We start from the raw sequence: 15,303 nt of genomic DNA on the forward strand, positions 1-15,303 counted from the left end.
TTTCAACTGTTCTTTTTAAATGAAATTAATGAATAAGATGTGGGAAATACTTTTTTTCCTTTGTTTCATATTTACGAAGTTATATCTATATTTTTTTATCAAATATTATCTCTAAAAAATTACTTTTTTTTACTTATCCTTTGTAGAAAAAAAAAAGGCCAGTAATTAATAAAGATTTATTTCAACGGAAAAATCTAATAATAAATGATTTTATACATTAATATGTGTACTAGTATATTTTATTAAACATAATGTTCATTTGAATTTAAAATATAAAGATAATAATATTAATATATAAATTGTAAATTGTAAATTTGTTTGTAGATAAAAAAAATTATATTTCAACTGTTTAAAAAAAAGAAATTAATGAATAAGATGTCAGAGTCACGTACATGTTAAAGTTAGAAGGAGTAAGTACGAGAGGGAAAAAAACTGGAGAAAAAGCGGCATGGGAAAGGAGAGAGCAGTGGGGCCGTAGATATGGTTGGGAAAATAAAGAAGGGGATTGATTATACCCATCTTACGACTCGTGACGGCTATGACACTATAATGTTTACTGTTTTGCTCTTTTTTATATCATTAATACTGTTGATGTGAAGTTTGGGAAATACATTATTATTATTATTATTATTATTATTTTTTTTTTTTTTTTTTTTAACTATATTCTATATCTTTTAATGTTGAAGTGAGTTGAATTGAGTTGAGTTTAGTTGATAAAATATTATTAGAATATTATTTTTTAATATTATTATTATTTTAAAATTTGAAAAAGTTAAATTATTTATTATATTTTATATTAAATTTTGAAAAAATTATAATGATGAGTTGAGATGAGTTTAAGATCCAAACTCACCCTAAGCCTTTTCAATTTTCATATAACATAATTTTTTTTTTTTTACTTTTATTTTCAGTTTATTCTTTTTAAATTAATTCAATTATTTTATTCATTATTCATATATTTAATATTTGATAAAAGAAAAAATTATAAAAATTAAAAAAAAATATAGTGTGTATAAATTATGTGAATAACAGAAAGTTGTGCAGATTTTTTTTAGATATATATATATATATATTTTGAGTAATGATATTCACGTAATATATTTCACAACATATGTTTATAAGTAAATATATTTTTGTAAAATAATACAACTTTTATAAATTATTTTACTAAATTATTTTTTATTTTAAAATATAATTATGTAATATGTTGTGAAAAAGATGTGTTTATCATTTTTCAAAGTGAAATGAGTAGAATCTTTGTTTGTGTTCATATTTTCACCGTGTGGATAGAAGAATCCAAGTTCTTAGAAACAATACATTCTCCGCATCTCAACCATAGGGAAAGAGAAAAATAAAACTTCACATCAAAGTTTAAAAAGATTTTATAAAAATAAATTTATAAATTAACTTCAAATTATTCATTAAATTAACTTTTATTATTATAATATGGCGTATTATATAAAATTATGTTAGTATGTGAAAAATATTTTTATAATTAAAATATTTTTGAAATAACAATTGAAGTTTTAGAAGCTCATAATTGAAATTTTTTAGAATATTATTTTGTCTGTCTTGTTATTTTTTGAATATACGTTGCATTATTCCTCCATATAGGAATTCTTCGACTGCATCATCTTTTATACTCTGTTTTTTAACAACTGAAACCCCATTTTAGTCCTTTCTGTGCATTTTCAAATGGGCTGCATATAAGCAAGATGGGCTTTGAGATCTCTTTTAGAGAACAGTTGATTTCTCCAAGATAACTACAAACACATCTTTAAAATAAATAAAAAATAAAATAAAAACTACAAACACATCATATGTAATACCCCATATGATAAAGATAAGAGTAAATGGCGAATGAGATCCCATATTATTTGGAAAGAAAAAGTTATTTTGCTCTTTATAAAGTTCTAATGAGATTCCAATTGTATATTGACTAGTTATTTTGGAATATATGCCATGTGGTTTGGGTTTTCCATCAGGGCATTACAAATAGTATCAGAGCCTATCGCAACCAGAAATGTGGAACTTGAGCCGTGCCACCTACAACGGATATGTTTGACGAGGACGACGTGAATTTAAGGGAGATAGATTGTGATATCCCATATGATAAGGATAAGGATACGTGGTGTATGAGATCTCACATTGTTTGGGAAAGAGAAATTATTACTTTTTATAAGGTTCTAATGAGACTCCAATTGTGTATAGGTCATGTAGTTTGAATCTTTCATCGGAGCATTACACCATAAGCCTAACCTTGGTAAGAATGGTAATATGTGACACGAACACAAAATTAACGGATTTGGATTTGATATAAATGAATTCGAATGAAAACAAATAGATCTGTTAATACACAATTAATAAACAAATCAATAACAAGTCAACTCACTTAATTAGAAATCAACTTGCAATAACCCGTTTAATTTATTTCAACAAATCTATTTTACAATTTTACTTGGAAAATGACATTTATAACTTTCTTTTTTTTTTAATGGTGTTTGATAGTCAGATATTATTTAATAACAAAACATGAATCCGTCTTCTGGACAGACTTTATATCATAGGCCAAGCCACAACTCAGATGGTACAACTTCAGCTTTGCCAGTACTAATTCTAAGTTACAAACAACTTGCTATATGGTACAAATCATTGTTACATTAAGAAGCTAAAAAATGAATTTCAGATCATCCTTTTCATTTTCATATGCCCTGCACTATCTTATACAGTCGAAATCATAGTTTCTGCTGTTCTGAATGTGTCGCACACTAATTAGGTCCTAGACTAGCACGAAAATGTGAGTGATTCCTAAAAGATTTTCCACCTATGATCCTCTAAGCATACAGAATATCTGTACCTATGTACATGAGAACTGTGAGCTGAGTTTCAACGGAATGAATATCCTGAACTGTCATCTACTACTTGTCAACAAAAAATCCTGGCGTGTAAGCTGAAACCTCACAAATAACATTAGCAGTGGAAGCAAGTCCTGATGTGCTAAAATCACTGATATTTAAGTTGGCCCCTTGATATTTGAGATTACAATGACCTGTTATACGCCTCAATAATGGATGCTTTCTCCTGTAAAAAAAAAAAAAAGAAAAGGTAATCACCCGTTAAATTTCCCACGTATAGACAGTCCGCAGAGAGGAAAAAATTGTGAAAAGTGCTCCATACTGGGATGATGCACCATGCTGAAGTTTAACAATTTTCTATTACTTTATATGTTATTTCCATTTGAGTTTTTCAACATTAAAAAAAGAAAAAAAGACCACTGAATGTTTCCAAGTTTCTGCATCTAGGAAAATAACGACTGAGTATGACCTATTTGATGGGTTCTGTATCTTTACCAAAAAAAGAAAAAATCCTTTGATCTTCAAACATATTTCTGAGGTAATATGAGTTCTTCTACATGCAAGTCGGTATAAAGGACACACCATCCCCTTCGTTGATTGGCAAGATTTAAACTTTTAAATTTCTCTTATCAATCAAATTATGTAATGCCAACAGTGTGATAGGTGTGTCCTCCACACTGGCTTGCAATAAGAATTTTTCATACCTCTTTATCTTTTATAAACAAGATGACACCCAAATAATGGCTCTCCCACAGCTTCTAATTTCTTTACTAACAGAATAGAATTCACCATGCACCAAAAGTTACTCTTGATATGCAGTAAAAACGTGTAGGGTACTCAATTTATAGAACGAGGAGATGGGTCATGAGAAATTTAGGTTTTAAATTAACAGACATTTTTATCTTCCTGGTCAACATTCTTTTACTGGGCAGTCCACAATGCACAGGAGAAGCATATAGAGTAGTATTCATCATGTTTGTGATGTGTATGTGCTTGTATTGTATGTCTATCTTCTATCTGTGTTATGAGGGAGGGATGGAGAGGGTGGGAGAGAGAGACCTCATTCTGTGTGCTGCTCTCTGAGGGGAACCAGTGCATGAGAACACCCAAGTTTATTACAGCAGGTATCAGTTTAAACAGGAGAGGCGTCGTTACCTGTACATAATCTCTTATTAAGATGATATCCCAAAGGAAGGCACAAAAGATCAAGTCCAAGTTTCAGTAAAAAAGAAACTTACAAGACTAAAAGCTGTTGTTCCTAGAAGAAGTAGATACATCTTCCCCTATAGTGCAATATTTAATTAAACAATTAAAACGAAAAGGAAAACGAGTCAGTGGTATATTGTGTTATTGCATATTGACAGCAAAAACTTGAAAGCTGCATGACTGAAGAATCTTACAGTCTGAGAAAAAAATATACTAGGATACTTTAAGGGAATGGACATCCAGAAACAAAAAAGTCATGTTAATTTCTTGATGAAAAATGCTATATATTACACGTTCATCCTGTCATGCTTAAGTGGCACTACCCATAACCATTAAATCAACTCTTTTTAAAAAAAAAAAAAAAATCAACTCACTTTTTTCAAAAAATAAAAAAAACAATGTAGGACAAACAGTTATCAACATAGTGGGATGAGAATGAGATAGGAGTATGGTATATAGCATAACTCTTTCTTGAATGATGTAGGACAAACAGTCATCAACTTAAACATAATCACCCAAATGAGCATGAATTGTGATGCAACATCCCACTTATCATTAAGGTATATGACAACTTGATAAATTCCGTTTGTGCCCCTTTTCAAGTAGAAATGACAGTGCAAAGCAGTGTTAAACCAACTTCAAGTCATACAAGCTTCGGCAATCGAACAAATTTCTATCAAATGGTCACAAATTTTTTGCTGGTTCATACAGGACCGGAAGGAGAGGAAAGATGAGTTTCAAACAGCTAATTTCACACATGCTGAGACCCTCAAGTTTCTCCACCAATTCATTAAATATGTAGGGAACTTGAATTGCTGCACTTTCTAATGTCTATAAATATGCTTTCCTTGTCCTTACACCTTTTTCGTTTCTAAAATTGTATTCCCTTTAAAAATTACTCAAAACTTAATGTACCGCACCACATGGCCAATGAAAGACCATCTTTATGCTTCAGTTAAAGGTCAAGAATATGAAGAAAAAGGGGGGTTTACCTAACAAGGATATAAATATGTTCTTCCTGCTCAACCCACAGCAAACAGACGGTACCAAGGCATTACTTTTTAAACTTTTTTATAATAAGCATTAATTCTCTACATCTCCTTTTCTTTTTTCCTTTTTTTTTTTTTGGGGGGGGGGGGGTCAAGTTCTTCCTTTTTTTTAATATGGACCTGAAATTTCTATACGTTACTAACAAAATAAGAGCTCTGATGAGGATATAAAACAAGACCCATACATGAGAAACATATTCCATCAGATAGCAATCATAAGAGACCAGCCATCACCAATGCAAGCATCATGCATCATGCATCATGCATCAAGCAAGAAAAATATTCAACCCACAGAGAGAGAGAGAGAGAGAGAGAGAGAGAGAGGTCACCCCAACAAGATGAAGATTTGAGGCACGACTCAGGAGAACAAAAGCAAATTCTCCAATTTGAGCAAGCGAGACTCCAACCTATAAAAGAACAATCAGTTAAGCAAATTATGCATTTCATTTTAGATCTGAAATCAACTCAACAAGCTGAGCAAGACAACTCACAATGAATGATGTCCTGATGCTATATCCAAAGGCCTTAGTAACAATAGTGATAACAGTTGTCTTCACGGTTATGACCAGAATAACAGATGCTAGCAATATATCCACGTGGTTCCATAGGAAATGTATGTGTATGAGCATTCCAATACTTGAAAGGAAAAGAGCTGCAAACAAGTTGCGAATTGGTTCCACCTACGGTATAGAAAAGCATCAAATCAGTAATGTTTCCAATATTATCGTGACATTAGATACAGACTCAATCAAATTTTCCATGTGATATCCAGGATGAAGCAGCATCTTCAATCTAAATCCCTCTTCATGCAGCAATTGGATTTTTCATAATTACAGCCATCTAACCTTCATACTACTGCGCATTTGCTTTCCCCAGTTTAAATACTACTTTGTTTCCCCAGTTCAAAAGCTAAAATAGCATAAGAGAATATAACAAGAAGAAATAGCAGTAGAAATCGTTTCAGACAAAAGTCAAATGTAGAAACATGAAACATAACTTAAACTTTAAGCAACAAAAAGGAGTACCTGGTCCAAAGTATGTTGTGCAAAGTCAGTAGTAGATATCATAACACCAGCCACAAATGAACCCAACTCAAGACTAAGGCCCAGCTTATCACTGCACTGAAAATGTTATAAAAATTTAAACATATTAAAAAGGGGCAGACACTTTGAAGATATGCAGTAATTTCTGGCACTTCTGTCAAATAATCTAGCAACTCGTCATCTTTTAAATTAAAATTTTGATAATCAGTGAAGGAAGAACTAATATGCAATAGGAAGCTCATATATCTTCATTTCTTTCACTTATTTATTTTTAGATAGAAATGCTTTTTTTTCCCTTCTCAACATTTTAATCTACTGCTGCATATTCAACAAAATTAAATTGTCTCTGCAAGAAGTAATCCCTAATGCACAAAACTTTTCATATGACAAATCCCATCATCATGAGGATCAAACAGAGAGGGATAGGCTTACAATTTAGATAAAATTCTTTATTTAGGTTTCAACTAACTTTGCTCTGATATAAATAAACACGTATGCCAAAGAAAACCATGGCCATGGTACTGCACTCTGAAGCACCTTTTAGTTCCAAAGTACATTGAAATAAAAGAATAGAGGAACAATGCTTTGATCTAGTAAAATTTTTGAGAAATCAGAAAGAATCTATGTCCAGATTTCACATAATGATTCTATAAAGAAGTTTCCTACCTAGACAATGAATGATGATACCTATACCCCCTGAAGGAGATTGAAATATATTCCTTAACACAAAAGGTCCCTTTGTGTGTGTGTGTGGAAACCTCTGCGTGCCTTCCCACGTTGGAAATCTCACCAACTGGTGACTCCTCAGTCTTAAACCAATCATCACATTAATATTTATTAAATCAAATCTTCATAAGCCAATTTTATTTTATCCTATACTCACTAGTTTTTTTAAGACTTGAGAAATGTGGTTGGGAAGGATGTATGCTAGGCTAAGTAGCAAGTACTAATCATGTCAGAGATGGGGGCGGCTTTACAATATGAGGTGCAGCTCCTTCATGTCAACTCCCTCCCAAATATGTACATGAGTGTGTAATGTGACCGAACTTCTAGATTGACCAGAGCAAATAACAAATAAATTTATTTTTATGATCCAGACTGTACTTAGTCATTTGCCGTACAAGACATTTTCCATCTATGTGATTTCAAAATCAGCTCTGCTACCGGCAACCGGGGTGGGGAACCCTCGGGGAATCGGCTGACCACGTCAGCCGAGATAAAATAAAAATAAAAAAATCGACTGAAACATGAGAAAAACAAATGGAAGGCACCCCTCCCAGACCATTCTAATTCTCTCACGCAATCCCCAAACTCCGATGACAAAATGGATGGTCTAATTTCTCTTAGTTGTGCAGGCAACGTCGCCAACACCAGCCCCTTCTTCACAAGCCAAACCCGCCCTCATTTGTTGTTCTCATGCACTCGAGGATGAAGAACAACCACAACTGTTTCATTCATCACTAGGGAAAAGGGTAATAGATTCATTGGTTTCGCTTCTAAAGATGGAGATCCTCCCAAGCTCAACCAATGGGATCAGATGGAGCTCAAATTTGGTCACTTGCTTGGCAAGAACCCCAAACTGACCCAGATGCTTCATCTTGAAATTGAGAAAAACTTTTTCGATAATGGGCATAAAAGTGAACCCAGATGCTTCGTATCTTGAAATTGAGAAAAACTTTTATAAGAGAAAAGGTAAGTTAGTGGAAATAATTGAGGTTCCTTTTGATGGGTCGAAGGAAGTGCAGTCATCAAGTTCGTTGGATGGTTTGAACTTGATTCGACCTGTGCCCAAGAAAGGATTCCCTCTGAAAGCTGATGATGAGCCACCAAAGATAAAGAAACCAAGCCAACGTTATCCTGAGGAAACCGAATTTGTTCAATAACGATGATGGTGGAGAAAAGCCGTCGACATTGAGGATTAAACCAAATTTATCATTAAAAATGGGGAATGGGCGAGCGAAGGATACATTGACTCTGTGAAGGAAGCCAGAACCAATGAGTATCAATAAAGTTACCGAGAAGAGACAAGAGACTTACAGCAATGTGAATGTGAAAGTTGAAAACACAGGAAAGAAAAAATGCAGAGGAAAGAAAAAACGGCCCCGTTTCATTTTCCATGGGGGCAACGGTTCCCCGCGGTTTCCATCTCGGTTGCATATAGTATTTCTCTTTCAAAATAAACTCATCATTCTTCAACTTGCATGCTTTAATCACTTACATTAATGTTCTTCAATGATTACCTTCCCTTATACCTCAATGAAAAAGATTCATTCCCTATTTCGCTAAAAGTAAGCAGGATGCATAATCAAAATACAGCATGAGCCTTAATATGAAAGATTGCCATGTCTGGAACTTACCCAGGCAGATAATAGGCAAAAAGCCACCATAGCTAGCTGATAAAGTTCATTTGTCTGGATCACAAAGAAAGGGGAAATCACTTATACAAGAATTACTAGTCAATCCAAAGATGGAGCAAATGTTTTTATAACTCACTTGGGACGATAGCTGTATCATCAGTTTTAGAAAGCGAGGAACAAAAGACCAAGACAATACAGATGCAGCGGTGAGATACATTGACAACACCAGTAGCCTGATGTCAATAAAAGAAGCAGGCAAACAGCCCCAGTAAGATCCTTTTTTTTTTTTTTTTTTATATAAGTACAGCCCCAGTAAGATCCTTTACATGATGCTGTTGGCACAATTATCATTTTGGTGATGCAAAAGCATAACGTAGAAAAATCTTGAGTGAAGAAAGAAAATTCAAAATCATTAAACTTTGAGTAAAATGAAATGGGGAAAATTTAGAAAGGGAAAATGTCCAAGGAAAACTGTTCATGAACAAACTTACAGCTTTCCCATAGAAATCATTCCCTGCAAAAGGCCACTGTGACCCCCCAAAAAAGGGAGCAAGGCAAATAGTAAGCCAACGGCACAGTCCTGAAATAATCCAAGGTGCAGGGATGAATGGATAAATAAAATCGAGCTTTCCAACTCAATATAAGTTAAGTATTGATAGATGTACCATCTGCTTAAAACTAGTTTATAAGTTACCTGAAAAATAAGAGTACCTATGGTAACTTGACCATGGAGAGCGTTACTATTATTACGTTCTACAAGAAACTTTACCACCTGTTGAAAAGGTAATAAGAAAGGCATGAAAGAACTAAAAATTTGGCAAGCAAAAATCAAGGGAAAAAGATAAACTCTAGTGTTTAAAACATAATCTAAAAAAATACCACTGCTGTTGATGACATTGATAAGAACGCACCAACAAATACACCCTCAGATAAGTTTGCTCCACATAACTGCAATATTAACCGATGTTCAAGATTAGGATCTCTTTAGACAGGAGTTGGGAATAAAACCAGATTAGACAATCCTGGAACTATACCATGGCAGTTATACAGCACAAGAACATAAATATGATGATCTGAAGTATCCCTCCAAAAACAGCAACAGGCCCCACAACTTTTAGCTGCACCAAGGACAAGTTAAACTAGACTCTCTAAAGAAACTAAAAATAAAAATGAAAAAGAAGACATTACTGCAAAACTTCCAAAATAAGACTGAATGATGTCTGATAGACAAATATTGCCCAAGCTGAGAACAATATACCTTTGTCAAAGAAAACTCCAGCCCTAAAGCAAAAAGAAGAAAGACAACACCAAACTGTGCAAAAGTTTCAACCTGATATCAAATAAAATTAAAACTTGTCAGTATAGACAGTTGGTTGCAGGACCAGATCATTGCACACAAATCCCAGAATATAACTTCAACCAACTCGACTGGCCTATCTTCACACTCCAGGCTAGTGAACATGAAGATAGGGTATTTGCACTTGGTTTCTTTCCAGACTGTGTTGCACATAGGTGAAGTACTAAAGCATGCGCACCATGTCCATGCTTCTCATCTAGGTCACATCATTTCTAATTTTCTATTCAGTTCACTATTGTCATCTAGGTAGTCATCGTGGTTACAGGCAGCGGAGTGTCATAATTAATACCACTGGATAAGACGGCAAATATAATGCACATGTGATCAGCAAGGCTAGAAGATGATGCAAGAAAAATATCTTTGGAGAGTTTGGTAAGTTAGCACTTTCTAAATTCTATCAAAGTTAGTGTCCTAGCCTGGTAGTTTAATACTTTTTGTATAAATGTTAAGGGCCTAAAGAGAGGGAGGACAGCCAATTAAAGTGCATTTTTCTGAAAACACCATGAACAAGTAAACATTTTTGTAGCCAAAGTTATCATCATGATAGTAGTCAGAGCTCGAGAAAAATTCATTCTCTCTCTTCACCCTTTGAGCAACATGTAGCAAAAGGAAAATCCATGACAAGACCCCATTGTCTTTACCCAATAGGAACTATAAGTATGTAAAAATAGGATGAAGCACTCTGACTTCAAGAAACTATGTTTTAAGCTATCCACAACAACATACCTGTACCATTTCGCTAATGAATTTCAAGCCCCCCGGTCCAATAATTGAACCAGCAAGAAGATAGCCCACAATAACCTGCAATATTTATCCAAAAGAAAATATAAATCACTTGACACAGTTGGACATAAATGTACAGCGATTATTGAGAAAAAGAATACAACTAAGATCTACAAATACATACCGGTTGACCCAAACAGGAAAAAACAATTCCACCAATAGCGGCGGAAACAATGACCACCACCAAGTCTGAGATCAATCTGCCAGAAGTTAAAACAGCACTAATAAGGTATAATCCAAGGAAATATATAACATTAAAAATAAACAGCTTCAATCACAGTTTTCTGGACATAGATACCAAGGCAATAAACAGATTATCATTCTGACATTTATATTCAGCTAGGGGGAAAATCATGTTGGAGAATTTCTATTATCTAGAGAGCAAAATTTGAGCAAGCATGGACAAATTAAAATGCTAAGGTCCATCTGCAACAGCCTACTCCGCACTTACGGCATTTTCCTGTCCCTAAAATGCAGAAACCAGAGGAGTTTGGTGGGGATGGTTTCTAAAACACGGCCAATTGACAAGCAAACAAACCTAAAAACAGAACTTTTCCCAACTTTAAATTCATTTATTATTAGTTGTAAACCAGATAGACCCAAAATTAATCATGTAGTACAATCACAACAAAAATATGAAAGATATTGACCTCAAATCTACTTGAAGTACTGGATACTTGGATTTCTTGTTTGACATTACAAACACATTGTCCTACCATCAAGTAAGAGCAGCAAGTTAGTGCAGATGAAATCCAGAGCATGAATAACTTTGACTCCGAAAGTTCCATCTTACCTTTTTGTCAATCAAGGTTGTCATGTCATCAGAATCTTCACTCTCCCTAGAAAACACATCTTGGAACTGGAATGATCTTGTCCCACTGACCAAAAAAACAAGTTTTTTAAGTGAAAAAGTATGTTGTTTCAGTAGTAACAATAATCATAACAACAATGAATACACTTATAAAAAAAATAACAACAATGAATACTTGGTATTATTATTATTATATGATGATGATAAAAGATATATATACAGTCAACCTAAGTTCACCATGCAATCACATTAACCCAACAAATATTTTTACAGTCCCGTACTTTGCCTCTTGTGTATCATTTCTCTTGGTCTTCTCATGAGTGATTATAGCCACGGTCTCCAGTTCAGCCTGTGAAAAAATAAAAAACCTCATTTTTAACATCAATAACGTGTGTGTATATACATAGTGTGAGCCAACAGTGGCAACTGGGAAATAAGCTTGCATTAAATATCAGCCAAGTTCTGCTCTATCATATATGATGTAACAACCTTGACAAAGCATATGAAGAAGCCCAAATGTCTCACTAGAGTTAGACAAAGCAATGATAAGCTACATTGCAAACAAGCTATTAGGGAAGCATGACCTAAGATGCAGACAAAAGCCAGAGCTCGTTTATTTGTTCATTTATTGATTTATTTAAGTTAGTAGCACGCTGCATCATATGGGAACATATGCTGCAGCCTTTATTTGCTAGCTGAAGCCTTTATTTGCCAGCTGAAAACAAAACTAATCAGAAACAAAAAATCCCAAAACATAAAAAGGTCTGAGTCTGAGTTTTCTTTTTTATATATATACACATATGCATAACAAAGAAAATATTTCACTACCCTATTACATTAGTGGAAAATCATGTCCATTATTACACTGCATCCCCATAAATTCAAAAAAGAAAATCAAACCTACTTGTCGATCAGCCACACTGCTGTTGAAGCTGCTTTTGTCAGATCCTAGAAAAGTGGAAAGCTAAGTGAGATATCAACAACACAGCATTAAACGAATCAAATTCCTACTTATATAAATTGAAAAAAAAATAATCCAATAACTCACACCCATAGAAAACTTTTTATGACTTTGAAAAAATTGTTTACCATTTTTCTCTTTTATTTGTTAACTATCAATATGCGAATACCTTGTTATTTTTGGATCTATCATCTCAATCGCTGAAGTCTGAAATATTAAGATGTAATGGAATCTAATTGTTGAAAGAAAATACATACTTGTGCTTATGGCAAAGCAGACAGCCACCAAAGAAACACATATTTGACCTACCAAGGCACCTCCCCGAAAAGTAAAACTACCAATTTTCCAAAAAAATCCATATCAAACAAAAGGCAAGTTTTCCAGACCAGGTGCCCCCCTCTCTCTCGGAAATAGGGAAAAGCAATGATCCCGTACAGGAGTGTATGCAAAACCCTTACCATAGAAAAAAGCCAATTATATGGAGGAAGAACATTAAGGAAATTAAAAAAAGGACAAAGAAAAATAAAAAATCGGTTGAACCGACTAACAAAAATCGAAGGATCTGCTATGTTCAATATTAAGATTGTGAACAGAAAGCTCAGTGCCCCCACAAAAGCTTCCCATCAATACACCAAATCACACATAATGGCATTGCCTTCCAAAGTTCCAAGTGATAGCACACCATTCTTTGCTAACTGCCCCTCTCCAACATTCCAAAACCTTCATAGCAGATCAACTCCCATGTTAACTCCTCTAGGATCGAACAGATCCAAACAAATAGCAAGGAGCTCAAAAATAAGACATGAAATTGCCTGGCTACCAGAATGTTGTCCACTGATTCCCCATCTCTTTTTATACAGCACCTTTAGGGAATGAATTTACCTCGTGATACATTGTTAGCCATCAAAATTTTTAAAGTGGTGCTTCCAAAACACAAGATGCAAGCTGGACAGAGCTGAAGTATAACAGTATTTCCTTCCAACTTCCAAGTAAAACCACACCCTCCGTGCCCCCTATATGACTCAACGTTAAACTTCGTCCTACAGTCCTACTATAGGTGCCATCCCATGATAGTCCAGACTGGACTATATGATTCGACACTACAGTTTCCTATCTTTAGTTGTATCAAGGTAACCTCGGAAAATAAGTCTTAGGTTCTCCTCCCCACATCTAACATCACATCAGAAAAGGATGATTCACCTAGCCACAGTACAAGTAAGATATGCCTGGCAAAATCCCCCAATCTAGCCTAATTCCTTTGCACTAGCCCACTCCATACGAACTATTAACCATAGCAGGGCACCAGGACCCTCTCCAAACTCCATAGGGTGTACTCAGTTACCATCTTCAAAGATAATCTCTGGTGGGAATGACCTTCCGCAACTGCTATCCTCACAATGCTGCAAGCGAATGACTTTGAAATTGTCATCTGTTACTAATGAATATTCGGATATATCCATCTCTTATTAATTTCTTTGGAGCTATACTGCTTGCATTTTCAGTGCCTCTTTTGAAGCCATTCTGTAAAAAGTTATATCAGCTATTGAGCTAGAAGTTTTCTATAGACGGAGGATTTTCGGTGTCAATCTGTCTAACCAATGCGGCCGCAATAAACCGTTTTAAAAACGTTGTGCTGCCTATATCGTGTATGGTTCCCGAGGAAAATAAAAAAAAATAGAAACGAGATTTTTTTAAAAGGGATGTCTTTTTTTAAAACCCTTTGACTTTCACTTTAATTAAAAAATTAGTCCAAATACAAAAAATTTTACCCTCAATTTTCTTGGCAACCAAGCAGAACACAAAAACGTAGCAGCTAAAAAATACGGGAAACAATACTTGAGAGCTCAAAAGCCTCTAACCTTCGGGCTGATCATTCTCGGAAAACTCCTTCTCGAGGACCCGATCGAACATTTTAGCAATGCTGCCGTCGTTGGAAGCAGGGGCGGACGAGTTCAACAAGTTCCCGTAAAACCTCTCCCTCGTTTCCTTGTCAGATCTCGTGGAATCGCAATTCCTCGCGCAAAAGAAGATCACCAAGAGGCAGCAGCAGAATCCAAGCGCCCCCCGCTTCTTTGCATGATGAATCTCCATAATCGAGGGATTGAAAACAACTGAATTGACGGGGAAGAGACAAAGAGAGCTCCGGTAAAGAATTCGATTCAATCAACGGGAAGCAATGCAAGGCAAGGAAGCTGGTCGAGGAGATTATAAGGAGTTTTTGTGCCTTTTTGCAGTTTTGTTTGTTGATTGGGGGATTAAACTGTGCAGGGGCGGGATCGGATCGCACGTTTCAAGAAAACTACGTTGGCTTGGGAAAGAATGATATTCTGTGACTGGTGTTTGTGTTTCGGGATGAAGTGTCGTACTGACCACTGGGATACTTCTTGGGTTACCGTCTGCGGTCGAGGATCGGATGATAATCGACAGTTGCGATTTCGATTATGTCATCGTTTTTTGCCAATATTTTGGCGAGTAACGCATGTGTCAATTTTGAGTATGCTTCTACCGTTCCGCACCATATATTTTTTATATTTTAAAATTATTATTTTATTTTATTGTTATCAAATTAATTGAATTATTTTATTTATTATTCATATATCACATATTTATTATAAAAAAAATTAAAATAGATATGATATATAGTGTGTGGAAATAATAAGCAGAATTATTTATCAATTTTAGGCATGTTTTCACATATGAGATGAATTGAAATAAAAAGATGAAATTATATGAGTTGAGGTAAAAGTAGAAAGTTTAATAAAATATTGTTAGAATATATTATTTTAATATTATTTTATTTTGAAAAATGAAAAAGTTGAATTGTTTATTTTATTTTGTGTAAAAATTTAAAAATTATAATGATTAGATGAAATGAAATAAA

The 15,303-nt window shown here is 34.4% G+C and overlaps 1 protein-coding gene across 1 annotated transcript; it reads right to left on the reverse strand.

The window, feature by feature from the left end:
- Positions 1-2,621: 2,621 nt before the first annotated feature.
- LOC108988938 (K(+) efflux antiporter 5-like) lies at positions 2,622-14,856 on the reverse strand. The gene is made up of 20 exons (XM_018962356.2): positions 14,282-14,856; positions 12,366-12,409; positions 11,743-11,810; positions 11,444-11,528; positions 11,301-11,362; positions 10,775-10,850; positions 10,594-10,668; positions 9,769-9,840; positions 9,545-9,628; positions 9,390-9,458; positions 9,205-9,282; positions 9,002-9,090; positions 8,647-8,743; positions 8,511-8,564; positions 6,136-6,231; positions 5,602-5,790; positions 5,440-5,517; positions 4,094-4,138; positions 3,915-4,010; positions 2,622-3,081 (listed from the first exon to the last, which is right to left on the reverse strand). The coding sequence occupies exons 1-20, from the start codon at positions 14,511-14,513 to the stop codon at positions 3,040-3,042; spliced, it is 1,731 nt and encodes a 576-aa protein (XP_018817901.1). The 5' UTR covers positions 14,514-14,856; the 3' UTR covers positions 2,622-3,039.
- Between the last annotated feature and the right edge of the window lie 447 nt (positions 14,857-15,303).

The sequence above is a fragment of the Juglans regia genome, chromosome 10 (genome assembly GCF_001411555.2).
Source record: "Juglans regia cultivar Chandler chromosome 10, Walnut 2.0, whole genome shotgun sequence".
Classification (NCBI taxonomy): Eukaryota; Viridiplantae; Streptophyta; class Magnoliopsida; order Fagales; family Juglandaceae; genus Juglans; species Juglans regia.

Bases quoted from the DNA above. Each gene is read 5' to 3' on its own strand.
- LOC108988938 (XM_018962356.2), bottom strand. From the start codon at position 14,513: ATGGAGATTCATCATGCAAAGAAGCGGGGGGCGCTTGGATTCTGCTGC. The intron at 9,283-9,389 runs GTATTTTTTTAG...CCTTTTCAACAG, and splicing joins CAATGTCATCAACAGCAGTG to GTGGTAAAGTTTCTTGTAGA. The intron at 8,744-9,001 runs GTAAGTTTGTTC...TATTGACATCAG, and splicing joins ATGATTTCTATGGGAAAGCT to GCTACTGGTGTTGTCAATGT.